Raw genomic sequence first — 27,891 nt, forward strand, 5'->3', positions numbered from 1 at the left:
GGACATATCCGCTGTGACGCCCAAGGAAACCACAATTGTGACGGTCTGTCAGTCTAGTCCCATACATGTCAAGGATGATTTCCGTAGAATATATCTGAGATTAGTTCATCATTGTGGAAGAAAAGACGAGAAAATAAGTAACAAAACTGAATAAAGGTATTAAAATGATAATTGGTGAGATAAGCAACCGAATGTCGTGAAAACAAGCACGGGAAAGGAAACCGTTGCAAAGGCGCATCCCAGCTGGGAGTCGGGAAGGGAAGGAGTAAACCCTCAGAGGAACACCCGAAAAATACAAGTTTACCCGGGAGGGAGGGACATGGCCTGGAGTAAGTCTGGTGGCGGAGATTGGCGCCAGCAAATCTACAACAATCTGCGGGAACGGAACAAGAAGGAATACGAGAACATCAGTGATCTCATCCAATTACGTGAGTGTAGGGGAAAGGGAAGGGGCGAGTTTTGTTTGTTTACCTTCAGTTGTTGGCAGAGATTGTGCAACATCTTGAGCTAACTGATTCTTCGCTCATATGTACTGTAATTTGACATTGTGTATACTCACTTGTGATATTTCTTATGGTGAAGTGAGTGTATGTGTGCTATGAAAACTTGTTGCAAATTTGAACATATTGGAACATAACCTCATGTTATAACCAAACCTTGGATTATGAAAACTTGTTGACGTTTTTGGATGTGGACTTATGAACATCACCACCCCTTTTTATGTCATTAAGACTAATTTATATGTCAGGTATGGAAATAGGTTAATTTTGGTTTGTTCACTTGCAGATTTCGAGGACAAAATCATATTTTCTGATGTTTTGATGTGTTTAATTAATCTGCAGTCCACTTGCTAGCAGACAGCAGACTGTCTGCATCATGTTTCTTTCAAATCATATAAAATATATTACAGTCTAGGTTATTATAGTGATGTTAATAAATATAACTTAATTGTAGTATCCTGTCCAAACTCATTATTTGCAACTTTCAAACTCAAAATATGATATTAAAAGAAATATATATTGACATCAATTTGTAATTAATTTCCAGATTAGTTCTATATATATATATATATATATATATATATATATATATATATATATATATATATATATATATATATATATATGATTTATAGGTCAATTTCATGTTTTGTTTTTTTTTCTTTCTAGGAATGAACAGATTCTAATGGTCTTTTCCATCATAAAAATCTTATTTCAAAGACAAAAACTTGCCCTTACATATGGTCAAGCCCACTGTAACCATCTGAAAAATTTATTAGTCACTTTGCATGACTTGGTCTATATATATATATATATATATATATATATATATATATATATATATATATATATATATATATATATATATATATATATATATATTTCTTTTTTTTTTCAGATACTCGACTTTTTGAGCAGAGTGAGACTTTGAAGGCTGAGATCCTGCAGCTCACCATTCAGAATGAGAAACTCCAGCAAAGTAACCTGCAGTTGCTGAGTTGTGGTGGTGGAGGTAGTGGTGGTGGTAATGGTGGTGGTGGTGGAGGGGAGTGTGGAGGGACTGCTTCACCTGGTGTGGTGCAGGTGAGGCTTTGTCATGATTGTTACTTGCCATTTGTGAAGGCTTGACTGTAAAATATGATATAATAGTGATTGTATAATGATTATATGGGGCACATGTAGTAATCCTTCCACTTTTTATTGGTAAAAGAATGTTAATATAAACTAGTCTGGTCTGGGAACATTAGGGATCTTGATAATATTATTATGCTAGTGCCTAAAATTGGATAATTAGGCTATAGGTATGATGAGTTAATGATAAGGATCATGATTTTAAAGATGGCTTTCAGTGAGAGTATGGTACCTAATTGTTGTATTAGCATATGTGCCACATGGTAGCTTGGATGAGGATTCATGGGACTTGTAAAGAGTGGTCCAAGAATTAGGAGTAAGTAAAAGTATATTACTGGTAATATTCTTCTTGACATAATGAATGCTTCAGGATATAAGGGCCCAAGTAGAAGACATGGTTATAGCACCAAAAATGTAAGAATAGAGAGAAATAAGTTTTCTGGTGCTGTTAATGTGATAGTGTGTGAGATGTCCTGTGAAAAAAGTGAGTCATCAAATCTACAAGTCACAGGATAATAGCAGCCAGATAATTACATTTTGGTCAAGAGATTAGATTGTGATTAAATATAATATATGAAGGATATGTGGTATAACATGAATAATGGGACGTGTTGGGGATGGTGTAGCAAAAAAACAGGAAATAAAAATATGTACAAAATGTCCACAGGAAGAAGGATGGAAAATGAAGAATGGTAAATGATTTAGAGATGGAGACCTTTTTGAATAAAAGAGTTTATTAAGTGGAAAGTCACCAAGACACAAAGTTAATGGAGGTGGGAAGAAGTTGATACTGCTGTAAAAAACAAAAGGTACTTACAGGGAGAATGGACAGAAGGCTAGACTATTTATAAGTTTAATATACAACTAGAAGAGAGGTTTTAGAAATAAAGGCCAAGTTTCAGAAATGCTTATTGTACAGATGGGCTTCCTTACAGTTTTTTACAATAGTTTTTTTTTTTTTTTTTTTTTTTTTTCTCTGGAAGAGGCCATTAGGCCTGTTCATCCAGTTCTATACTTCCAGTTCTGGTTGTGCTGGTGGCTGTGGCAGTAGTCATTACATTTTTTTTATACTGAATTTTAGTTTTATGGTTAAAAATCAAATCCTAATTTCTCCATGCTCTATCTAAATTAATTTAAAACTTTATCACTGTCCCAGCATTGATTGCATACTTCAGTAGTCGGTTCAGTTATTAATAACTTTATAACAGAAAGAGTTCTTCCTTCTGTCTAGCCTTGATCTTTCTTTATAAATTTTCACAGGATGCCCTCTCATTCTCCCATCTTCCCTTGTTATGAAGATCTCCTTACACATGTACTGGTCATATACTCCAGGCAGAATCTTGTACAGGTCCTCCCTGATATACGATTGGGTTAAATTCTTGAAAATGCAATCATAAAGCGAACGATCATATAGCGGAGTTAAGATTAAAAGGGAAAAATAGGGATGCTGTCCAAAACCTATATGTATGTGCCCTATTGCCCCCTAAAACCCATAAAACTACAAAACATCATATGTAAATACAGTTATTGCCTAAAGTAATAAATAAATAAGCACAAGAATAAAGCAATAAAATAAAATCAAGATTAATGCTTTTCCTTGCTCTTTTGGGCTTGGTAGGGCAGTCAGTGGAGCCTGCAGGGCATTTGGAAGATATAAATTCATTGGTAAAATTATAGAAAATAGTACAGATATAGTAATCTTGGGCACTTCCACACAGAACATAGCTGGTGAACATCAACAAGAGTGTGGGAAACACTGGCCGCTATTGTGTCACAGCGCTATGATCATTCACCCAAACAAATAGCATGTGGAGCGAGTGAGTGCACACTTGGGCAATCATAAAAAGGAAGCATAACCAATTATATAGCAGGCAAGGGGTAGTAAAGAAGAATGATCATAAAAGTGAATTATCATACAACGATGAATCAAATGTGAAATCATGTTTCCTTGTGCACTCCTGTAGACCAGTATTGGCAGCTCCAGGTTCCACAACCACTCTTCATATGTTAGGTTCCTCAGAGATGGTACCAGTTTGCTTGCTCTTCTCTATACATTTTTCACTGCTTCTAGGTCTTTTATTAGATAAGATGCCCAAATTTGATTTGCATACTCTATAATTGGTCTGACTAGTAGTACATACAGGGCCTTAAAGATCTTCTTGTCCAAAGTCACAAATGCCTTCCTTATAATCCCCACTGTACTGTTTGCTTTATTTATTTTTCTGTGCCAAGTATTCAGAGAAACTTAGTTTTTCATCTATCACAACTCCAGTATTGTGACAGACAAAGTAGATATAAGTTTCTAACTTCATTACACACTCAAGCATAAATAAGTTTTGGATGTATTTTAAGAAATATTTTCCATGAAGAATATTAGAGACCATAAAGTCTGAAAACTGGTAGTGTTGATTTTTTTTTTTTTTTTTTATTGTGTGTGTGCGTGTGTGTGTTTGTGTGTGTGTGTGTGTGTGTGTGTGTGTGTGTGTGTGTGTGTGTGTGTGTGTGTGTGTGTGTGTGTGTAATCTCACTGAAAATAAGTTGTGGTGATAATCATAAAAAAAAAATACTCAAAATACATGGACTTTTAATATATATTTCAGAAATTGGAACAAAAGATCTACAAATTACAAGAAGAATTAACGGATTTACACAGAAAAAAGAGTGAGAATTCACAGCAGTTGGTAGAATTAAATCAGTGCCTTCAGGAACGGGAAAAAGTAGTTGCTGTCAAGGACAACAAGTAAGTCTTCCCCTTTCTGGTTTGGTTCCCTGTTTTTACAGATATTATCATCCAAAAAGGTACTTATTCTCTTGGTTCTATATATGAGTAATGTTGATAGGGAAAGTAGACTTGGAAGATTTATAGGAAGATGGCATGATATGGTAAAGAACAACATGAAATACTATGGAGGTGATAATTGAGATATAAAGTTGATAAATGATAATCTGAAACAGAGGAGCAAGCTGACCCTGATGACAGAGTCTTGAAAAAAGTTTCAGATATAGAACAGCATCAATTCAAAACACCCAAGGATGATGGCAGTATTTGCAGAACTATTGACATGTGATTGACTGTGATTTTCTTTACTTCTTATTTCCATTAGTGACTTGGGGATTCCAGTACTTCATTGCTTTTGGGAAACATGGTTGTTACACTCAGGACTGAAAAATGAAAATGACCACAAACTATATTTCCATGCATATAAATATGTATGTAAGGCATTGATTTGTGTTATGCAGTCATTATATACAGTATTCTGCTGACCTAAAATAAAAAAAAAACTTTTTGTAATGTAGTAAGTAGTCTAATTTCTCTTGAATTACGTATTATTTACTCAGTCATACACAAATATATTCCCATATATGAAGGCAAATAGTTCCCATCAATTTTTCCATCAATCTTTCTATCCAACGTGAATCACACATTTGTTTTTACTTTGCAGACTAGCAGAGTATGAGTCAGACTTGATGATCCTGCGAGAGGAGCTTGCCAATAAGGAGACAGCCCTTGCAGATGTACAGGCAATCAACCAGGTGCTGCGCGATGAGTACCAGACTCTCAACTTGGCCTTCACGGCGCTGGAGGAGAAGTATAGGAAAGAAAAGGTACATACATATTTCCATATCAGTTATATATGATTATGCCTTTATGTGGAGAGCTTTTACCTTCCGTATTATGTTAGCAATGTTTGACCTTCATCTCTTCTTATAGTTGCAAGTCTGCATATATTCATCCTGTTCAGGGAGTGAAGATTACTCTAATTTTTCTAGCTTTAACTAATTGTTTGTACCTCACATATTTTTTATTATGATTTGTTTTTTGCATGGACATTCAGATTTGCTCATGAATAGATAATCTGTACATACAAAGGGCTCTCTGTCTTGTGGTCATTTAGAATCATAGGACATATGTGAATTTGTATCATTGTTCACTGTGTTTTATGGAATTATGATGTGTTTTCCTGGCTTGATGCTTACTGAATTTTAATGTACATGTGTATCATCACCTCATCAGGAAGAAAACCGGGACCTCATTGACCGATGGATGGCACAGAAAGCCAAGGATGCAGAGAAGCTCAACCTGGAGAATGACTCAATCTTAAGGTTAGTGACAAGTTTATTTCCCTATGATAAATTCTGTGTAATCACACAGATGTAAGTAATGTAATGTGAAATATTGTTATTATTATTATTATTATTATTATTATTATTATTATTATTATTATTATTATTATTATTATTTTGTTATTATTGTTGTTGTTGTTGTTGTTGTTGTTGTTGTTGCTCCTGTCATTTTTGTTGTTATTACTATTATGAGTGCTATTATATAATCAAGTGATTTTTCTTTCTCTCTTTCCAAAGCAAGAGGGAGCACATTAACTCCTATAGGATAAACAGTGGTGATGATTTTCATCCCACTAAGACTGGCCCTCCAGCCCTAAACATAAAAGATGGCCTGTATTCACACACACCTTAAACTTAGCCTGCAATGGTAGAGCAAATAAAATAGACTTTGTACTCAACATCGTCTTCCTCTTTCTATTGACGCCATCCAGATTTGTCAGTGTGCAGTGGTTATGGAGAGACAGTGAATTGAAGGAGAAAGACTTTTGGAGGGAGTAAGTCACTTGCCTGCCATGCATCCATTTTGTGTCACTGAATATGGCTAGCATCTAATGAAAATGGGTGCCCAGAGTTCCCTTCATGCATGCTAAACAGTTTATTGATTTCCTGCCTTATTGCATTTTCACTTAGGTGTGTAGCAAGTGGTTGAGTGCGAGTGAGTAATACGTGTGGTGTTGAGATGCAAGGGCAGAAGGGAGTGGGCAGGGAATCAGATTTGTTAGAATCACTATCACTGCATTTGGACATGGTGAGAGTGGGCAGGGACTGAGAGATTAGCTTAACTATCTCGCAAGCAATATTATCAATGACAACTACAAAAGTTGACAAAAAGTAGCTAAATTGAGTGTAAGAATTGCAAAGTGGTTATAACTGCCTCTGTTCCTACCCTGGTAAAGAGGCTATAGCTACCTCTGGCCCTTTAAGGGTAAATGTAAGAAGTATTGTCAATTTCTGTGCTCCACTTCATGTCATGTTTGTACAATATATTACAAAAAGAAGCTGTAAACAGAAAACTTTACAAAGAAAGGTGGGGAGTTATATAGTTAAGATAATAAACCAGTTGTTTTTTATTATGAATAACTTAATGGTTTGTAAACATTATAGGAAACGACAAATGTTGGTTGAAGAACAGCTCAAAGAAGCAGCTCGGGAACCCAGGCAGGTGACCATGGACGACAAGTTTGCCTGCAGTCCTCCCCTGTGCCTTATGGCAGTGCTTCCCTCCAAGGCCTACCACAAATTTGTAAGTCTGAACTTTGTTAATTGAATGTTCTGTGTGTTTCCTTTCGCCAAAAGTTTTGTAGATTGATCAATTTTTTTTTTTTTTTTTTTTTTTTTTTTTTTTTGGTGAGGTATATGTTTATATGATGATATAAACAGCCATCTGAATACTGCATATAAAGCAGTTTCATATTTTCTTCATAATTTTACAACTGATGATTTCTTGTCTTAAAACTTCCACTCAGTTCTCTATTAACCAGTCCTTGCAGTTTTATTGACAGAGGGATTATGAAGATAGTTTGAAGTACTTTGTTGATTTATAGTTTCAGTATTGGTTTTAATATAGTTATGTATCAGTGCTAGGGTTGGTTTGACTTAAATCAAATCAAGTTATTTAAATCAGTTTAAATTGGTGAAAGTCATGATTTAAAATGAAAATTAAATATATTGTATCAAAAATTATTGAAGTGTTATATTGAGGGTAAAAAGTCATGATTTAAATCAAAATTAGATATATTGTATTAAAAATTATTTAAGTGTTATGTTGAGTGTAAAACAACATTATTTAAGTAAAAATTAAATATACTCTATTATAAATTATTGAAGTGTTATATTTAGATTTAAAAAATCATGATTTAAATCAAAATTTAATATACTGTATTAAAAAAATATGTAACTGTTAAATTGAGAGTAAAATATCTAATTTAAACTATATATATATATATATATATATATATATATATATATATATATATATATATATATATATATATATATATATATAGTTTAAATTAGATATTTTACTCTCAATGTAACAGTTATATTGAGAGTAAAATATCTAATTTAAACTATATATATATATATATATAAGGAAGAAGGAAGAACATGTGAACCAGTTGCACAGGAAAAGTATTAACTTGTCCTATACTGAGTATACTGATCCTTTATTAGTCCTGTAGCAAGTCAGGCACCAGTGAATCATTACCATCCCTACAAGAAAAATATTCAAATGTATAAAAAAAGAAAGTAAGGTCTTTTGTTGATAATAACAATAATGTTTGGTAATGTATACTAAACAATGATTTCATTTAACATTGGCCAAGTTTATACGAGAAAATGGATCATAACAAATAATTAGTGCAAACAAACAAGGATTAATAAAAAGTATAATTTAAGTAAAAAAAAAAAAGTTTATTTAGAAAAAAATCAACTTAAATCAAGTCAGTTTTTTTTTATTATTATTATTATTTTTTTTTTTTAATTTTTTCCAGGCCTGATCAGTGTATTGATGTCTGTTTTTACTTTATGTGATAAACTGTAGGGCTGGAATAATAATAATACCTTATGTTTCATCACAGGTTCTTGCTATTTTTATAAGGCAATTTCCAGTAATTACTATGGAATCCCCACAGGATGCTCATGATGGGGAGGTGAATTCTGTGTGCTTCAGCCCTCAAGGGAGGATTCTGGCCACTGGTGGGGTGGATAGGAAGCTCAAGCTGTGGGACATTGGCCATGGTCAGTACATTCACTCTCAATAAACAGTGAAAGCATGTGTGGTTTTGTGTTGTTGGATTATGGATTTCTAAAACTGTCTAGTAAATTATTATTATTTTATTGCTAAAACTTATCTCACATTTGAGTCTCTCTCTCTCTCTCTCTCTCTCTCTCTCTCTCTCTCTCTCTCTCTCTCTCTCTCTCTCTCTCTCTCTCTCTCTCTCTCTCTCTCTCTCTCTCTCTCTCTCTCTCTCTCTCTCTCTCTCTCTCTCTCTCTCTCTCTCTCTCTCTCTCTTATACTAAAATTTTAATCATTACACCTTACAGCCGTAGTGGAAGCTAGAGGCATATTGACAGGCAGCAATGCAGGGGTAACAGCCATTGATTTTGATGCTGAGGAGTCATTGATTCTTGGTGCCTCTAATGACTTTGCCAGCAGAGTCTGGACAGTGGCAGATCATAGATTAAGGGTAAGTTTTTTCTTTGGGTTTCCCTTTAAGATTTTGTGATGGAAAAGGCAATGGAAATTAGATGAATGCTATTCTTTTAAGATACCTATGGAATGCAATATTTTTTGCTGATCTCATATGAAAGCAGAGGATTTTTGAAGAAATGGAATAGGTATTGTCCAGTAAAATTCACGGGTATGCTTTTAATAAGAGCTTTCAGCACCTGCTGAAACAATAATTACTCCCAGTGGGGTCTAAAGCACTGGATCAGGGGGTGCTGTGAACTTATCATTAAACCCAGCTGTGACCTCACTGAACGTTTCCCTTTGTGTCTCACAATACAAGGGAGCAGTCACAGCCTGACCTCTAAAGACAACTCTCTTCCTTCACACAAAACTACAAGCACCTAATTACACACACACACTTAATTCAAAAGGGTGGGTGTCAAATGTTGTGACACCCCCATCAACTTTTTCTTCATTAACTTCTGCAATATTTGCAGTCTTAGATCTAATTTTCAATCCGTGTAACATCATCCCTCCTTTATTAAACCTCATCTTCTTTTCCTCACTGAAACACAGGTGTCTGAGGCAACTGGCAATACCCCCTTTTCTGTTCCTTCCTACTTTCTCTATCCTCATTTTCAATCAAAAGCTGGATGTTGCATTTATATGTGTAGTGACTAAACCTGCTCTTGTGCCCATGCTCTTGAATCTTCCAAGTTTTTCCGCCATCTGGCTACGACTACAGAGTCACTCTCAAACTAAATTTATCTGTGCTGTATACCTCTCACATAACTCCTCTGACTATAAGAAATTCTTTGACTATTTAACTTCCAAAGTGGAGCACATTGTCTCTCTTCCCTTTTGTAGAGATTTCCATTCTTGGAGACTTCAATGTTCACCACCAGCTTTGTCTTTCCTCTCCCTTCACTGATCATCCTGGTGAACTAGCCTTCAACTTTGCTATCCTCCACAACCTAGAGCAATTGGTGCAACACCTTACTCATATTCCTGACTGTCATGGAGATATGCCCAACATTCTTGAGCTTTTCCTGACCTCTAATTCTTCTACTTATGCTGTTACCCTCTCTTCTCCATTGGGTTTTCCTGATCACAATCTCATATCTGTATCTTGTCCTATCGCTCCTATCCCTCCTCAGAATCCTCCTAAGTGGAGATGCCTCTTGCAGTTTGCCTCTGCTAATTGGATGGACCTGAGATATTTTGCTGATTTTCCTTGGAATGACTACTGTTTCTGTGACAGAGACCCATCTTGTGTGCCAAGCGCATAACAGAGGTGATAGTGTCTGGCATGGAGGCATACATTCCTCACTCTTTTCTTGACCTAAACCTTCCAAACCTTGGTTTAATACAGCTGGTTCTTGTGCTATACATGATAGAGAGGTGGCCCACAAAAGGTACTTAAGCCTTCCATCACCAGAATCTCATGCACTTTATATTTCTGCCTGGAACGATGCCAAATCTGTTCTCCAACTAGCCAAAAACTCCTTCATTAATAGAAAGTGTCAAAATCTTTCAAGATCTAACTCTCCTCGTGACTTCTGGCATGTAGCCAAAAATATCTCCAATAACTTTGCTTCTTCTTCTTTCCCTCCTTTATTTTAACCAGATGGCACCTTTGCTATCACATTTATCTCTAAAGCTGAACTCTTCGCTCAAACCTTTGCTAAAAAACTCTACCTTGGATGACGATTCAGGGCTTGTTCCTCCCTCTCCTCCACCCTCTGACTACTTCATGCTACCTATTAAAATTCTTCACAGTGATGTTTTCCATGCCCTCGCTGGCCCATCAGGTTTATGGACCTGATGGGGTCTCTCATATTGTTCTCTGAAACTGTGCCTCTGTCCTTGCACCTTGCCTAGTCAAACTCTTTCAACTCTGTCAACATCTACTTTTCCTTCTTGCAGGAAGTTTGCCTACATTCAGCCTGTTCCTAAAAAAGGGTGACTGCACTTATCCCTCAAACTATCAACCTATTGTTTTAATTTCTTACCTATCTAAAGTTTTTTAATCTATCCTCAACAGGAAGATTCTTAAATATCTATCACTTCACAACCTTCTATCTGATTGCCAGTTTGGGTTCCATCAAGACCACTTTCTACTGGTGATCTGGCTTTCCTTACTGAATCTTGGTCATCCTCTTTTAGAGATTTTGGTGAAACTTTTGTTGTTGCCTTAGACATATCAAAAGCTCTTGATAGAGTCTGGCACAAAGCTTTGATTTCAATACTATCCCCTTACACCTACAGCTTCTATTCTTCTCTCTGTAACTTCATCTCAAGTTTCCTTTCTGACCATTCTGTTGCTGCTGTGGTAGACGGTCACTGTTCTTCTCCTAAATCTATTAACAGTGGTGTTCCTCAGGGTTCTGTCTTGTCACCCACTCTCTTCCTAATATTCATCAATGATCTAAACCAAACCTCTTCTCTATCACTTCTACACTAATGATACTATCCATCACTTCTTTTTCTCTGGTAAACTCTGGAACTCCATGCCTGTTTCTGTATTTCCACCTTCCTATGACTTTAACTCCTTCAAGAGGGAGGTTTCAAGACACTTAACCTTCAATTTTTGGCTACCACTTCAGACTCTATTTGGGTACTGGCATCTCAGTGGGCTTTTTTTTATTAGATTTTTGTTGCCCTTGGCCAGTATCCCTCCTACATAAAAAAAAAGAATACTGCATGTAAGAGGATTTAGATGAGTGTTCCAGGATAAGATAAGTAGTGGAAGAGTGGAGTAAGGATAGATTATATGTTTGTGTTCAGAAATGTTATTAGATGATATTGGATGTGTATCAGAAAAAGAGAATAGAGGTATCTCTGAATTATACATGGCAGAGGGAACATTGAGGCAAGTGACAACTAGAGAGTTGGACCGAGAAAGGAATCGATACAACAACAACATTTTATGTATACTTGCATTCTATCATTGATATTTAAAACTATACGTACTAGCTTTGAGAGATTTTCGTTAGACTGAAAACTGAGGTGAGTTATTGTACACTACCTTCCCAAGTTTCTTGATCCTTTAGTTTTGTGCTTAGTCATAAATTCTTATCATCCTGAATTTCATGTATTATTACCTCATGTCTCAGACTGCTTTGACAAGTATAGGTCACATTTACTTACCATTGGCATCATGCATATACATATAGTAAACCTCACTTATCTCACCTAAGTCAAATCTGTATCTCTCTCTCTCTCTCTCTCTCTCTCTCTCTCTCTCTCTCTCTCTCTCTCTCTCTCTCTCTCTCTCTCTCTCTCTCTCTCTCTCTCTCTCTCTCTCTCTCTCTCTCTCTCTCACACATACACACACACACACACACACACACACACACAGAGAGAGAGAGAGAGAGATATGGAAGGAGGGGGGATGGGTGGGATAGATGAAAGGAGGGAGGAAATGGGGAGGGCAGATAAAAGAGAAGGAGAGAAGGGGGAAGGGAGAGATTTTGGAGGAGGGCAGGAAAGGGGGGAGGGAGGGAAAGGGAAGAGAGAGAGAGAGAGAGAGAGAGAGAGAGGTCAAACACACACACACATGGTTTTAGATTTGATGGTGCTTCATGGCCACAGGGTTGTATCACTCAAGATATGAAGACAAAACACACACACACACACACACACACACACACACACACACACACACACACACACACACACACACACACACACACACACACACACACACAAGTATTGTATTTCGAGATAAGGAACTAAAGTTGGGGGAAAAAAGTCAGCTTCTTCACGGATCAGAATGAATAAGCACTTTTCTGAGCTTTCAATACCTTGAGTTTCACAATCCTCAAGTTTAGCGCTATACTTTGGGAAGAACGCAAGCACAAAACTCAGGAAGGGAGTGTATTTATCAGATAAATTTAGATACTACAGTGTATGTGATTTTGAGTTTTTTCTCTCCACCTTTTGCACTTAGCTTACTTTGGGTGGAGATATGATTATAGTGAGGATTCAACTTTATCATTTGTTAACTGACCTTTATGATTTTTGCAGCACACACTCACAGGACACTCTGGTAAGGTTATGGCAGCAAGATTCCTGTCAGAGTCAGCTAAGGTCGTCACTGGCTCCCATGATCGTACGCTTAAAATATGGGACCTGAGGAGTCGAGCTTGTAAGTAATTTTAATCATAACATAGTGAGAGGAGAATGAGAGAATTAGAGTTACAGCATGTAAAAACAGGCATGAGTGGAGACCCTTCTGTTGCAGCCAACCCCTTCGTGAAAGTTTATGGGAATTGGTGTCAGATATAAATAGAATAAAACATATGCTAGTAGTCATGAGTAGATTGTGAAAGGAGAATCAAAGAATTGGAACATGAAAGGACAGGAATGACCATTCCCTTGGTGAAAGTTCATTGTAATAGATGTCAGATATAAATAGATAAAACATGTGCTATAGTAAGACCAGACTAATTTGAAGGCTAAGGTGAGGTCAGAGTGTGGATACAACACTAACTTTTTTCATAAAACTATGCCAAGTAACTTCTTTGATACCTCTAAAAGGCACTAGAAATAAAATGGAGAAATAATAGATATAATTTTTGCGTAAATATTATAATATCTACAAAAATTAGTCATTATACATATATATCTATACATCAGTAAAGAAACATGCCATAAATGTTGCACATTGTTGCTTAGAAAACGTTATTTTCATTAACTTTTATACAGAGGGTGTTTGAGTCTTGTACTAGATAATTCTGCTTCTTCTTGTGGTGGTGTGTAGAGGTGGTGGCCAAAGAAACGCAGTTGTAAAGAATTGCTTCCATATATTAGTATAATAAAACTGTACAATACAAATAAAGTGAGTTGCCAGGGAGCCATCTGTCCAGCTCCAAAGCTGGCTGGATGAGGACTGGTGATGCTGGGGTAGTTGCTGGGCCTGCCGGCTTAGGTCAGGCTGGGATTCGTGAGGTGAAGGAAGATATGTGGCCAGAAAGGTGAAGGGCTCATGAGGTCCTGGGAGCCTACCTGGTCATGGAGCAGGCCGTAACACCGCTTAGACAAAGGGTTGGCAGAGATGAGGGGTGACCTCACTCCACGTGGTTGGCCAAGGCTGGTGCCTGAGGTGTCATCAAGTCCCACAGGGAAAAGCGTGCCGTGGAATGTGGGCAGCAAGGGTGTGGGCATGTGTCCTCATATCAGCACAATGCTCAGCCACCCTTCTAGGCATGCCCTCATGCCCACAAAATATATGGGGTGATGAAAATACACTGAAGCACATGATTTACATAATAAAGATGCACTTATCTGTGTAAGATGTGTGATGTATGCACTATAGCCAATCACAAGGCTTCCAGAACAATGACATCAGAACAGTGGGTACGCACTGGCGAATCACAAAACTCACATAGCTGTGACATCAGCACAGCGAATCACAGGCCAAGAAAACACTAGGTCTTCGTCGAGTGTGGTGGGTGAGTGGCCCACATTGGGTGCAGAGATGACCATCAGCAGAAGACTGATGACTGAGAAATCCAAAGTCTTGGAATGACGAGATCAGAAATAAAGCAGTTGAGTCACATCGATGACAGCTTGAAAAGTCCAGACTTAAAACAGGGACAGCGTTGGTGATGGCTTGAAGTCGTACGGGAACAGGCTTGTGGGGCAGGCTTGGCAAAAGCTTGAAAGATGTCCTGAAAGCAGCTAAAGAAAGCACCATAAACATGTAGTAGCATAGCAATTTGCATTCGGTGACAGCTTAGCAGTTATGCATCAGTGACGGCTTAGCAGGTAACCAGGAGGTGATGAAGGTTGCTAGAGTAGCTGGTGACAAGCGAGTGCGTAGGCATGTAGGACTGGTAGCGTCGACTCATTCCACCACTGCCACTACAAAGTAATTCTGCTTCTTCTGGTTGTGTGTAGAAGGTGGAACACAACTGTAAAGAACTGCAAAGAACTGTAAAGAACAAGACTCAGTTATGCCAAGCATACAAGCCGGGTTAAAATGAGACACTTCTCTCTTTCTTTCTCATGCACATCATGCACATTTGTTTTTTCTCTCTCTCTCTCTCTCTCTCTCTTTCTCATGCACATTACTTGTTTCTCTCTCTCTCTCCTCTCTCTCTCTCTCTCTCTCTCTCTCTCTCTCTCTCTCTCTCTCTCTCTCTCTCTCGTCTCTCTCTACTCTCTCTCTCTCTCTCTCTCTCTCTCTCTCTCTCTCTCTCTCTCTCTCTCTCTCTCTCCTTTTTGGGTTATACACACCTTTATTCATATAATTAAATAAGATGGCTGATGGAAAGCATAAGACAGGTTTGTTTGCCTATTTATGGACTTAGGAGTGGGGTGTAGCCAAAGTCCAGCAGGTGTAGCCCTGAGTTATGAGATGCTTTCTTTGTCTCTCATGCATATTTTTTCCTTTCTCCCTCTCTCCTTCTTGGGTTATACATGCCTTTATTCATATAATTTATTAAGATGGCTAGCTGAAAGCATGAGACAGGTGTTTGCCTATTCATGGACTTAATGTAATGGTGCAGATTTTCTACACCATGCAGCGCATGGTGGTATGCCTCTCAGAGGCTGACTGGAGGAGGTCTGCACACCATGGAATCTCAAGCCAGACTCACTGTGGTGCAGTATGATAAGATTTTAAATTAAATTTAAATTTCAAACTAGTGTCTCAAAATAAAATGTTAAAGGGCCTATGTCTTGAGATGGTGGGCAGTCCTTCACTATGCTGTTGCACTGTGTGGACAGTGGCAAAGCAGCCTATTAGGTAAATATGGCATGTAGTGCCAGATTTGAACTTTTAGTTAGCAAAGGGAACAATATCGAGAGCACAGTTTCATTTTGTGAGTAGACTGCTCGTATCTCTGAACATTCGTAACTTGTTACCTCGTAACTCAGACACCCTCTGTAGTTGCTTTAAGGTGGGCAACTCTGTTATGTATACAACTATATTTAGAAAGTGATCTAAATAAATACAAATGGGAAATGTGTTATTCACTTGATGAAAAAAAATATTAAACTCATTATTAAGGGCAATATGCACCTACCCAGCCTGACCCAGGCCCCAGTAAGGCAGTGACCTCATCCTGACATACTACTTTTGTTAACTCATACCAGGTTAAAGATGGGCAAGTATACTGTATTTGATAATACTTATGAAATAAATTGAAAGAATTGAGGTAGGAATATATAATTTACTTAATGAAAATAAAAATGTCAAACTCATTGGGAACATTGAGGCACAGCCACAGGGTTGGCATTAAAAAAAAAAAAACAGCCAGAAAAAAAAATCCCCCCCCTTTTTTTTTTTTTTTTTTTTCATATTAAAATCTAGTTCCATGTTATATTGATAAATAAGATCTTTATATGTACATATACATAAAAAAATGTAAAAGTAGTCAAATTTGATCCATTCATTTCCTGTGCAGTACAAGTTAACACAACAGCTGGACCAACCTGTATCAGCATAACCTAAACAAGTGTCTCTTCTTCTTTAATAGAAAGTGTCAAAATCTTTCAAGATCTAACTCCCCTTGTGACTTCCGGCACCTAGCCAAAAACATCTCCAATAACTTTGCTTCTTCATATTTCACTTCTTTATTTCAAGCTGATAGCACCACTGCCATCTCATTTATTTCTGAAGCAGAACTTTTCACTCAAACCTTTGCTTTAATAAAAACTTTACCTTGGATAATTCAGGGCTTGTTCCTCCCTCTCCTCCACCCTCTGATTATTTCATGCTACAGACTAAAATCCTTCACAGTAATGTTTTTCATGCTCTCATTGGCCTAAATCCTCAGAAGGCTTATGAATCTGATGAGGTCCCTCCTATTGTTCTCCAAACCTGTGCCTCCGTGCTTTATCTTTGCCTAGTCAAACTCCTTCAACTCTGTCTATTAACGTCTACCTTTCCTTCTTGCTAGAAGTTTGCCTACATTCAGCCTGTTCCTAAAAAAGGTGACCATTCTAATCCCTCAAAACTACCTTCCTCTTGCTTTAATTTCCTGCCTATCTAAAGTTTTGAAATCCTCAACAGGAAGATTCTGAAACATCTATCACTTAATAACCTTTTATCTAATCGCCAGTATGGGTTCCATCAAGGCCACTCTACTGGTGATCCTTTGTCTTTCCTTACTGCATCTTGGTCATCCATCCTCTTTTAGGGATTTTGGTGAAAATTTTGCTGTTGCCTTAGACATCTCAAACGCTTTTGATAGTCTGGCACAAAGCTTTGATTTCTAAACTATCCTCCTATGGCCTCTATTCTTCTCTCTGTAACTTCATCTCAAGTTTCCTTTCTGACAGTTCTATTGCTGTGGTAGACGGTCACTGTTCTTCTAAATCTATTAACAGTGGTGTTCCTCAGGGTTCTGTCCTGTCACCTACTCTCTTCCTATTCTTCATCAGTGATCTTCTAAATTTCTTGTCCTATCCATTCCTACGTCGATGATACCACCCTGCATTTTTCCACATCTTTCCCTGCATTTTTCCACATCTTTTCGTAGACACCCAACCCTTCAGGAAGTAAAGTATTCATGCAGGGAAGCCACAGAATGCCTGGCTTTTGGTCTCTTTAAAATTTCAGATTGGGGCAGATTTGTTCAATCCCTAAAAACTGAATTCTCAAATCTATGAACTTGACAACCTTTCAAACAGCTACTCGTATTACCTCTTCTTCATTGACACTCAGATGTCCCCCTCTTCTATACTGAACATCCTTGGTCTGTTCTTTACTTTTAATCTAAACTGGAAACTTCACATCTCATCTCTAGCTAAAGCAGCTCCTATGAAGTTAGGCATTCTGAGTCAACTCCACCAGTTCCCCTCCCAGCTGCTAACTTTGTATAGAGGCCTTATCTGTCTACGTATGGGGGGGCTCCACTCATACTGCTCTTTTAGACAGGGTGAAATCAAAAGCTTTTCGTCTCATCAACCCCTCCCCTCTAACTGACTGTCTTCAGCCTCTCTCTCATCACCGCAATGTTGCATTTCTTGCTATCTTCTACCGTTCTTTTCACATCAACTGCTCTTCTGATCTTGCTAACTACCTGCCTCCCCCTCCTCCTACAGCCTTGCTGCACAAGTCTTTCTTCTTTCTCTCACCCATATTCTGTCCACCTCTCTAATGCAAGAATTAACCATTATTCTCAATCATTCATCCCTTTCCCTTTCTCTGATAAACTCTGGAACTCCCTGCTTGCTTTCATATTTCCACTTTCTATGACTTGAACTCTTTCAAGAGGAAAGTTTCAAGACACAATATCCTGTAATTTCTTCAAGAGGAAGGTTTCAAGGCACATATCCTGTAATTCTGACTACCACTTTCAACTCTGGGGACTGGCACCTTAGTGGGCCTCTCTCTCTCTCTCTCTCTCTCTCTCTCTCTCTCTCTCTCGTCTCTCTCTTCTCTCTCTCTCTCCTCTCTCTCTCTCTCTCTCTCTCTCTCTCTCCTCTCCTCTCTCTCTCCTCTCTCTCTCTCTCTCTCCTCTCTCTCTCTCTCGTCTCTCTCTCTCTCTCTCTCTCTCTCTCTCTCTCTCTCGTCTCTCTCTCTCTCTCTCTCTCTCTCTCCTCTCTCTCTCTCTCGTCTCTCTCCTCTCTCTCTCTCTCCTCTCTCCTCTCTCTCTCTCTCTCTCTTGACTGGTGCCTCCTCCTACATAAAAAAAAAAACATTTCAAACCTTTTGTTTCACCTTAGGTTACTTTTTAATTGTTTATTTAAAGTACTTTATATATAAATATGAGGAATAAACAAAAAAAATAAATATAACCCTCCAAAAACAATAAATTCTCCACCCAAAATAAAAACAATAAAACTCCCCCCAAAAAAAACATTGAGTTGGGTTTATTTATTTATTTATTTATTTATTTTTATTTTATTTTTTTTCTGGGTACAGGTGATCTGATCCTGACAGGAATCACCTGCCATGTGCCCCCTGGGAGGTGATCTAACTGGTTTTGTTTTGGGAAAAGAGGCAGTGTAGCTTCCATTCCCTGACCCCACCCTAACTGCCAAATTAGGCTGGTCTTGCTAAAGTAATCATTGGCACCAAGTGATCAAAAGCAGGATGGATGAAATCCCTGTATCAAGGAGCATTGTCTTGGCATTGTACTGTATGGAGATAAATTGTTCTTTATTCCATCCAGTATAATGTGCATGTTAAATTTTTGCAGTTGTGGTGGCATGGTGAATAGTTAAAATGTGGAAGATTTTATCTTTAGTTTTAGCATGAGCAGTGGAAGGTGCAAATTGAAGCTAGGAATGAAAAGTCTTGTTTGTAGAAGTGAGTTGTTGTGCAGTGATGCACTTTGTTGCTGTACTGGTAATAGTTTGTGTTAGAGGTGGAGCAGAAGGTATCTTGGTACCTATTAAGAGTTGGAAATAGATGGAAGATGTTCTTGGAATTACAGTGGAACTTCGGTTCTAGAACTTAATTCGTTCCTGAATGCTGTTCGAAAACTGAAACTATTTTCCCCATAGGAATCAATGTAAAACGGATTAATCCATTCCCTGACATCAGTCTACCGTGTCTAAGTGGATTATGACAGACGCTCCCACAGCCAAGATTGCTGTTTCACAACATCTCCAGCTTACAAATTATTTATCCAGAAACAGTGTATTAATTTAACTTAGTGACAAAACTCATTAGAAGATATTATTTAGACCGTATAGGTACTCTCTTTGTCACTGATCAAGTGAGGGAAGCCTTACAGAGAGGAACAACCCACTTACTGCCAAAATGAAGGTGATCATAACATGTAGACATCTTGCTCTTGGGAAAAGCTACTGAAAAAATGTTGTGCAGTAGTGATGGCATTAGGGGTTATCAAGAGAGCCACAGGTGGCTCAGGATAACTCCTGAGCATTGAAAACTGTTTGTTTACATCAAGGGCTTTCAATGGGTTCACATTTACCTTATTTCAAAGATTGAATGACTGTCTCACTCTGTGTTTCTCATCTAAATATATGTAAACAAAGTGAATATTCATAGAAACTATAAATTTGTAATTTGTTGGTATGTCTTTTAATATTTGAAATCAAGTAACTTTGTTCTAGAACCGAATTATGGTACTGTAGCCAAACCAATAATAAGTTCAAAATTTTGTTTGAAAACCAATTTGTTCGAAAAGGGAGGCATTCGGTAACTGAGGTTCCACTCTACTTCTGCTAACATTGCTAAATTCAGTCACAAAAGTTAAACCACACTGTTTGATCATACTTTAAAAGAAAAGTTTAACTGCTTATAGATTGATTTATTATTCTACCTTTTTTGGGGGTTTTTGTTTGAGCTTTGTTTTGTTTAAATGTTTTTCTGTATCTCTTGATTTTATGTGTCTAATTTCATATGTGAATACATCTTAATTTTTATTTATTCATTTAAGTATTATAATTTTGTACCCATTCATATCTTAAACTCTTTCAAGAGGGGAATTTCAAGACACTTATCCTCCTTTATTTTATTTTTCTATTTAGAATCTCTTTGGGAACTGGCACTCTTTAAGATTCCTGTTGCCCTTGGCCAGTGGCACTTGTACATAAAAAAAAAAATCACTTTTGCCAGTACATATCACCATTTTTAATTGTGTTTTCAGTAATAATGATTATTATTATTTTTATTATTATTTCTTTTTACTTGGTCATTACTTGCACTCTCTAAATAATAATTTACTTAAATTCCTCTTGTAGGTATCAGAACAATCTTTGCTGGATCAAGTTGTAATGACCTTGTGCCATCTGACAGTGCAGCAACAACCATAATTTCTGGTCACTTTGATAAGAAAATCAGATTCTGGGACACACGGACAGAACAATCAGCAAATGAAGTGTCTTTACAGGGCAAGATTACTTCCCTCTCCTTATCAAGTGGTAAGACACTATACAAGGATCTTAGATGAACCAGATGTAGCTTGCTCCTCATGTTACCCATACTTTGCTTTGTTTGACATGTTTAATATTCAAGTTTATATTTGTGATTACATGATCACTTGTTTTTGTGTGATTTTCATATTGTTTACCTGTATGGTATCAATAATCACTTATTATCTATGTTATTTTTATTCTGTGATAAGATAGAGTTTAATGTGAATCATAAACTTTTAATATTTCAACATTTTCTCATCCTGTTGAACTGAATTTTTTCCTTCAGATGGGTTTTACCTGTTAAGTTGTGTTCGTGATGATTCCTTGAAAATCTTAGATCTTCGGAAGAACCATGTGATCCACACATTTACGTAAGTTGACATTTACATAAGTTGATAGGAACATTTATCACTTTCACATTAATTTCACAGAGAGCATTCTGAACAAAATCGGGTTAACCGCTAGGCTTATTTTTCTTTTCATTTTATGAAAAAATTATTAGTAATGAAAAGTGGCACGTACCATAGCATATGTTGATGTTTTACTGTGTTATGCTAAAGCTATCAGAATCCAGGTCATCTGGTTCCTTTTACAGTAAATTGTAGAATGGGAATTGCTACTACTACTACTTGAGGTTGGATAAAGTGATCTTCCTCAAGTGAAAAGTTTTCCACTAATGAGATTCAGTTAATATTTTGTCTCCTGATTACCCAACAATACTAGATTTGGAGATTAATTACTTGAGATGTAGGTTTTGATTATACTCATACCAATGAACCATGACAGCTTACTGTGGAGTGTTACGGAAGCTTCTTTCTACAGGGGTGATGGCTTCCATGTGGGAGCAGATTACACTCGGGCAACTTTCTCTCCTGATGCTACTTATGTAGCAGTGGGTAGTGGTGATGGTGCTTTATACATCTGGAATGTCAATACAGCCAAGCTGGAGAAGACTCTGAGGGAGCACACGTGAGTATCAGACACCCTGTCACCCTCCTCAGCTAGTGATAATCCCTATTCCTATGCTTAATACCATGGTGTGGATGAAAAAAATTGGGATGCATAGATAGAAACATATTTGTCCATCCTTCATGCTCAGATACTAGAAATCAGGAGTAAAATGTACAGATAGAAATAATTTGACTTTTCCCTCTAGAGGAATTTTTTTAAAGAAATTAAGATGTATAAAGTACAGATTAGTTGATAGATGCTTCATACTTAAAACCTTTTGGCTTATCTCTACCTCTTTAAAAGTTTGAATTCATAAAACTATTACTGTGAGGTATGGTGATTTCCCATGCAAATGGTTTTAAAATACTTGGGACAGTCTCCTCAGATGCAATAATGAAAATTTTCACTTAGAAATTTGATTTTCATTGTGCATGTATCATACCATGAATGAAATAGTACAGATTAAAGTTTAGAGCTTTTCTGGACAGTAATGCTTCCATCCTAATTACAGATCATGTGTAGTTGCCTGTACTTGGCATCCAAGCGGAAAGTCACTAGTGTCTTGTGACCGTGGCAAGAAGGTCATTGCTTGGTCCGATTTCTAGCAAGATGAAGGTGTATTATGAGTTGCTGTCTGGTGCTTATACCAGTAGCATTTGCCTGAGTTACCACAACTGTGATATAGGTAACCAAATTATAGTTTATATTTCTGTTCTCCTACTCTGTCTTGCTGCATCACTGCCACTCTGGTTTAGCATAGACTAGTGGGGTGGAGCTCTGGCAGCAGCACCCTGGTGTCCTAGGTTGATGGGCAGTGCATCCAGCATTTATATTAATTTGTTCTGCTGTTTGATGAATTCTGGTCAAGTTGGGTTGAGTACTCTATGAGGAAAATGAATGCTCATTGATTTTGCAGACACTAGTCACATGGAATGTTGATTTATAAGAAAATATTCTAGAGTATATTTTATATTTGGATGAAATCCTTGAGTAAGACTATAAAAGTTAGGATTGATATCTTTTGTATCAACATTTATTCCAGTGTCATTATTAAAATCATTGGCTGTGCTATAACCGGCCTAACAGTGATGAAATTTTGTAACAGGTGCATTATATTTTGCATTAGCTTGTGGTCATAAGGGTTGTATAGGATAGTTTTTTGATGGAAGTACTGAGATGGATTTTGTGGTGCAAAGCAGAAGGATGATGGTTGGATAGAAAGTATACATAATAGTAAAGGAATGAATAAAAGTGTGTTGACAAGGTTGTAATGATAGGTTGGTTATTGATAAAAGATTAGGTATTAGGTATGGCTAATTGAATATAAAATTAATAATGAAGTGACAGATGGGGATGGGAGAGGGTATGTGAGAGAAAGGAGAACAAAAAAAATTGTTTTTTAATAAAAAAAATGTGTATAGAGTGCAAATGTTTTAAATATGGATGTAATTTTGTCTTACTTTGTCTGCGTATGAAGGATGTTATGGTCAAAATAACTTGATTATTTTTTGTTTAATGTTTTTCCTTCTCCTTTTCTATATTATTTTTGGTTTATGTATCTTTTGCTAGACAGCTTTTATTATGTGATGTGTGAGTGATGCATTACTTACATGTGTACAAATTTGGTCCGATGCAGGTGTGTGCTTGAGTGTGTGGACACTGAATGCATACTTATCTTATTAACTTTGTTTCTTAAGTTTAAGAGCATAATTGCTACCATGCATTTCCACACCGTCCCTGCGCCTGCCTTGCTCAGGGAGTCTGAACTTGGCAAATTAATGTATTATTTTATTTTATTTTTTTTATTTTTTTTTTTATTAATTTTTTTTTATGTGTATTTGTCATTGTGAAGCTTTGTTAATACTCTGGTTGTTTAATTTATAAAAGAAAAAGTTTGCTCTGCTATGATAGTCTTATGGATGGAAAACAGGGAATTTTTATTTTTGTAATTTAAGGTTTTGAGCTGCATACATTGTTTCTTGTCTGACAGCAGCAGGAAAACAGGTGTTTGTGGCAGGTTAGGTATTATGTAATGGTAAAAATAGAGATGACCTCTTTTGCTTATGCTGTTTTTTAAAAATTTACTTTGTGTTTCACATCATCACAGTGCTCATATCCCATTATGTGCAGAGCCATGCTTTAGATATGGTCAGAATCAACAAGTGAAGAATTTATTCACATTCCTTTTTTTACCATTATATTTTTCCCATGATTCCAGTTTGTGCCTACTGTTGTTGCAATGTACTGAAAATACCAGTTGTTGAAAAGGTTTGAAAATAGGTTATAGTCCCTCAATAACATATAATTTTAACCCCTAGAGGACCAGAGGCAGCTATATCCACTTTACTAGGCGAGGACTGGAGGCAGTTATAACCGCTTTGTGATTTTATGATCACTTAGCCACTTTTTGTCAATTTTTGTAGTTCAGTCATTGGTAATACTGCCAGTGAGTTAGTTAGGCTAATCTCTCGGTTTGCGCCCCACTTTCATGATGGCTAAATGCAGTAATGATTCTGATGAATCCGATTCCCTGCCTACTGTCCTCATTTCAACACTATGCCAATTACTAGCTCTTACTCAGCCACTTGCTACACACCTTAGTTAGAGTGCAGTAGGGCAGGAATTTGATAAAACTGTTAAGCATGCATGAAAAGAGCTCAGGGCACCCGTATTTATTAGTTGCTAGCCATATCCAGTCTGGCAAAATGTACGCATGAAAGGCAAGTGACTTGCTTCCCCAAAAGTCCCTCCTCTTCAGCTTGCTGGCTCTCCACAACCACTGCATGTAGAGACATCTGGATGACATCGTTAGAAAGAGGAAGACGATGTTGAGTACAAAAGTCTATTTTATTCGCTCTTCCATTGCAGGCTAAGTTTAGGGAGTGTGTGAATACAGGCTATTGTTGGCTTTTAGTGTTGGAGGGCTGGTTCTAGTGTGACGAAAATCACCACCACCACCGGTCTTTTAGGGGTTAAACTGCAAATAACAAGGTCTGAGATTCCTTAATTACAAGTTCTAATGAATCATAATGATTCATTGTATGTCATCCATGTTAAAAACGTAAAACTTGCTTTGAAAAAATTGTCCCTGCAAAAAATATAGTTTCCAAGTCTTATGAAGCTTAAAAGTTTGTGTTAATTATCCCAAATTTTACATTATGATAGGGCATATCACACTATTTCTTCTTATTTTTAAAATGAGTTTTGCCTATGTTAGAATAATCACCAAGTAAAGCTGATCAGGAGTGTATGCTGCATCATTATCAGTTCCTTGAAAACAAATACAGTAAATCCCAGCTAAATTGGAGCCAAATATCCCACTTTCATGCCCTCAGATAAGTGTCGGATATCTTGGATTATCAACCAAGATATACGGGGGAAGTCAGATAGACACCTGATATCTCAGTTTGTTCCCCAAGATATATGGGGTAAGTTGGACACTCAGATAGACATTGAATACATATCTAATGTACTATTCTAATCACACACAACTGGTATTCTTGCCTGACTCATGCTGTGTTTGCTGGTCTCCGTGATGGCTTCTAAGGCTACATCTAGTTTTTCCCTTATAAATTATGTTTTCAGATATCTCAGATTGGTATTCCCCCAATCAATCGGACTTATGCAGGGTTTCCTGTACATAGGAAAATCATCATATTTGAGAAATTTATTAGAAACAAGTTATGAAGGCTGCTATTTTTTTCCCTTCAACTGTGATGGCCAGAAGACTAAATAAAGCTGTTTGATGAATGTTATGATGCATTAGGAGATGTGGCCATGATCATCTGTATTATGCAATGGTTGACTGGATGAGCACAGGACATTACCAAGAAAAGCCCTCTTAAGATTCAGAATTTCAATTAAATCATTATAATAAATGGACTAAATTTGTTTTGTTACAGTGAGAGAAGAGAGACACGAATGGCACAGTGAATTGTGTTGAATATTTCTGGAGAAAGTATCCCAGTAGGTTTAAGGAAAACACCCAGAAGCTAGAGGAGAGAGAGAAAAATATATTATTCAACTGAAATCAGGCCACATGTCATCAGTTGGCAAAGGCTGACTCATATGAACATGAAATGTTCTTAGAATTGTGATGATTGAATGTAGTAGAGGTTTTGATTCAACTATTGTGGTCAAGCTTCTGGAGGGTTTGCATAATACACTGGATATTTTTTCTTTAAACCATGGAACAGCACAAAACAGCCAATGAGTTTTTTACTAGCATTAATTAAAGGCTGATATAAGTAGTTAAATGTAGGTACTACCTCAGTTTTACTATAATTGAAATATTGGTCAGAATCTAACTTTTTGTTGGTACTAGTTACTTGAGTAAAAAAGGTTCTTTATTCATGACTGATATATGCAGGTAAATATTTTGGAAGAATAGAGAGAAATTGTGATGAATTATTTTTAAGGTTAATCTGTTGTGTATATGAAACCAATGTGCAGCTTTCTTGTGAATTACTGTGTACAGTTCAGCCACAAACATTGTTTCTTGAATTTTGCAAGCTAACAATTCATGATTGGGCAGTGTTGTTTTATGAAATTAATATAATTACTTATGCATGATAATTCCTTTCAGTTTCATAACTTATGTGCTCTACATTAGATATGAAAGAGATCCAGTTTGTGCATTTCCAATCACATACTCCATATTAGACCATTCTGAAAATATCTCATACTAAGTTTGCATGTCATTTTAAGTGGACTGAACATCCGTGATACTGTGTGCGTGTGTGTGTGTGTGTGTGTGTGTGTGTGTGTGTGTGTGTGTGTGTGTGTGTGTGTGTTTACTTTTCTATTTGTTTTTTGTACTTGTAAAGATATTTGTTCTTGTACTTAAGGATTTATTGATGTTCAAGTCCACCAGATAGACTAGTTTCATACTTAAGTCAAATTTTATGATTTTTTTTCATATATATTTGTCAGCAGGTGTCCCAGCTTTGTAAGAGAGCAAATCTGTCTCCATAGTTCTCTTAGTTTACTTATTAATTAACATTGTACTTTCTATATGCAAGTTCACTGTATAATTTATAGTGTTTATAAATTCATGTGTTGTTCATAATCTGTACATGGAACTTTTATTGGACTGAGTCAAGGAAGGTGCATTCATCTGCAGTATCCTAAAAAGCTTTTGATTTTGGGAATTATGTCGAAAATAATAAAGACTTCGCCAGAGTTATTACTCTATGTGTCTTGCTGGACAGATACTCCTTTACTTTACTGGAGGGTATAAATATTTATCACTTTAGAGAGTATTAATTGCTACTAAGATATCATCTTTAACTTTATTCACAGAGAATGCTCATTGCCTTATATTCAGTGTCGTTCCCAAAGAAAGATTAGCATTCTTAGTTATCAGACAATGTGATAAGTCTTTGCAATATTTTTTTTTTTTCAAATTTGTTACCTCTTTTTTCAGTCATTATATTACATTCAGACATTAAGAAAAATCTTCAACACCTTGCAGGCTAAGAACAGTAGAATATGTATTAAATATTGTAAGTTACTGCTTCTGTGGTAATTAAGGTTTTGTTAGTCAGTGCCTTCATGAAGTGCTTCCAAAGAATAACAATTCATAGAAACTTGGAAACACATTTAGTTGTCTTAACGAAAGGTATTAGAGACCGGAAAAAAAAAAAATAGATATTTTACATATGACAAATCATGAAAAAAAGGGGCTTTAACTTTCTGTAATACTGAAAACTCAAGGTTAATGATAACTTGAGAGAGGGAACTATTGAGGAGCAAACCCATGAATCAAAACTCATTGTACTGTATTTTTAACGCCAACTGTAAGTGATCATCGAGACAAAAGGCTTTAGGGCTAAAGAAAACGTCAATATAGATGAGATAAATCTTCTTGGTTATGGTCTGTCACATTGAGACATTCGTTACATCTTGCAAAGTCCCGAGAAAGTTTTTTTTTTTGTGGATTATCAACCTATGAGTTCTTTAAAGTCAGGAAAATTCCCTCAAAAATTTTCAAGATATCTCAAAACTATACTCCTGATGATTCTCAATTTCATCTTTTTAGATGTTGACTCGTCTCGCTAACACATATGAAAAACATTCTAGCTATACTTTATGTATTACCTCTGTTCAAGATCGAGACACAAGTATGTCTATCTTGTCTCTGTTAACTCACTGAATTAGAGCTTCATA

At 36.7% G+C, this 27,891-nt stretch overlaps 1 protein-coding gene across 1 annotated transcript; it reads left to right on the forward strand.

Annotated features, from left to right (window-relative positions):
- The first annotated feature begins 29 nt into the window (after positions 1 to 29).
- LOC135107355 (autophagy-related protein 16-1-like) lies at positions 30 to 26,911 on the forward strand. The gene is made up of 13 exons (XM_064017095.1): positions 30 to 428; positions 1,399 to 1,583; positions 4,232 to 4,371; positions 5,075 to 5,237; positions 5,647 to 5,735; positions 6,861 to 6,999; positions 8,390 to 8,495; positions 8,802 to 8,944; positions 12,958 to 13,078; positions 20,599 to 20,778; positions 21,059 to 21,143; positions 21,595 to 21,741; positions 22,235 to 26,911. Exons 1-13 carry the CDS (start codon positions 320 to 322, stop codon positions 22,326 to 22,328), a joined length of 1,701 nt encoding a protein of 566 aa, XP_063873165.1. The 5' UTR covers positions 30 to 319; the 3' UTR covers positions 22,329 to 26,911.
- The last annotated feature ends 980 nt before the right edge of the window (positions 26,912 to 27,891 follow it).

This window comes from Scylla paramamosain, chromosome 15 (assembly GCF_035594125.1).
Source record: "Scylla paramamosain isolate STU-SP2022 chromosome 15, ASM3559412v1, whole genome shotgun sequence".
Lineage (NCBI taxonomy): Eukaryota > Metazoa > Arthropoda > Malacostraca > Decapoda > Portunidae > Scylla > Scylla paramamosain.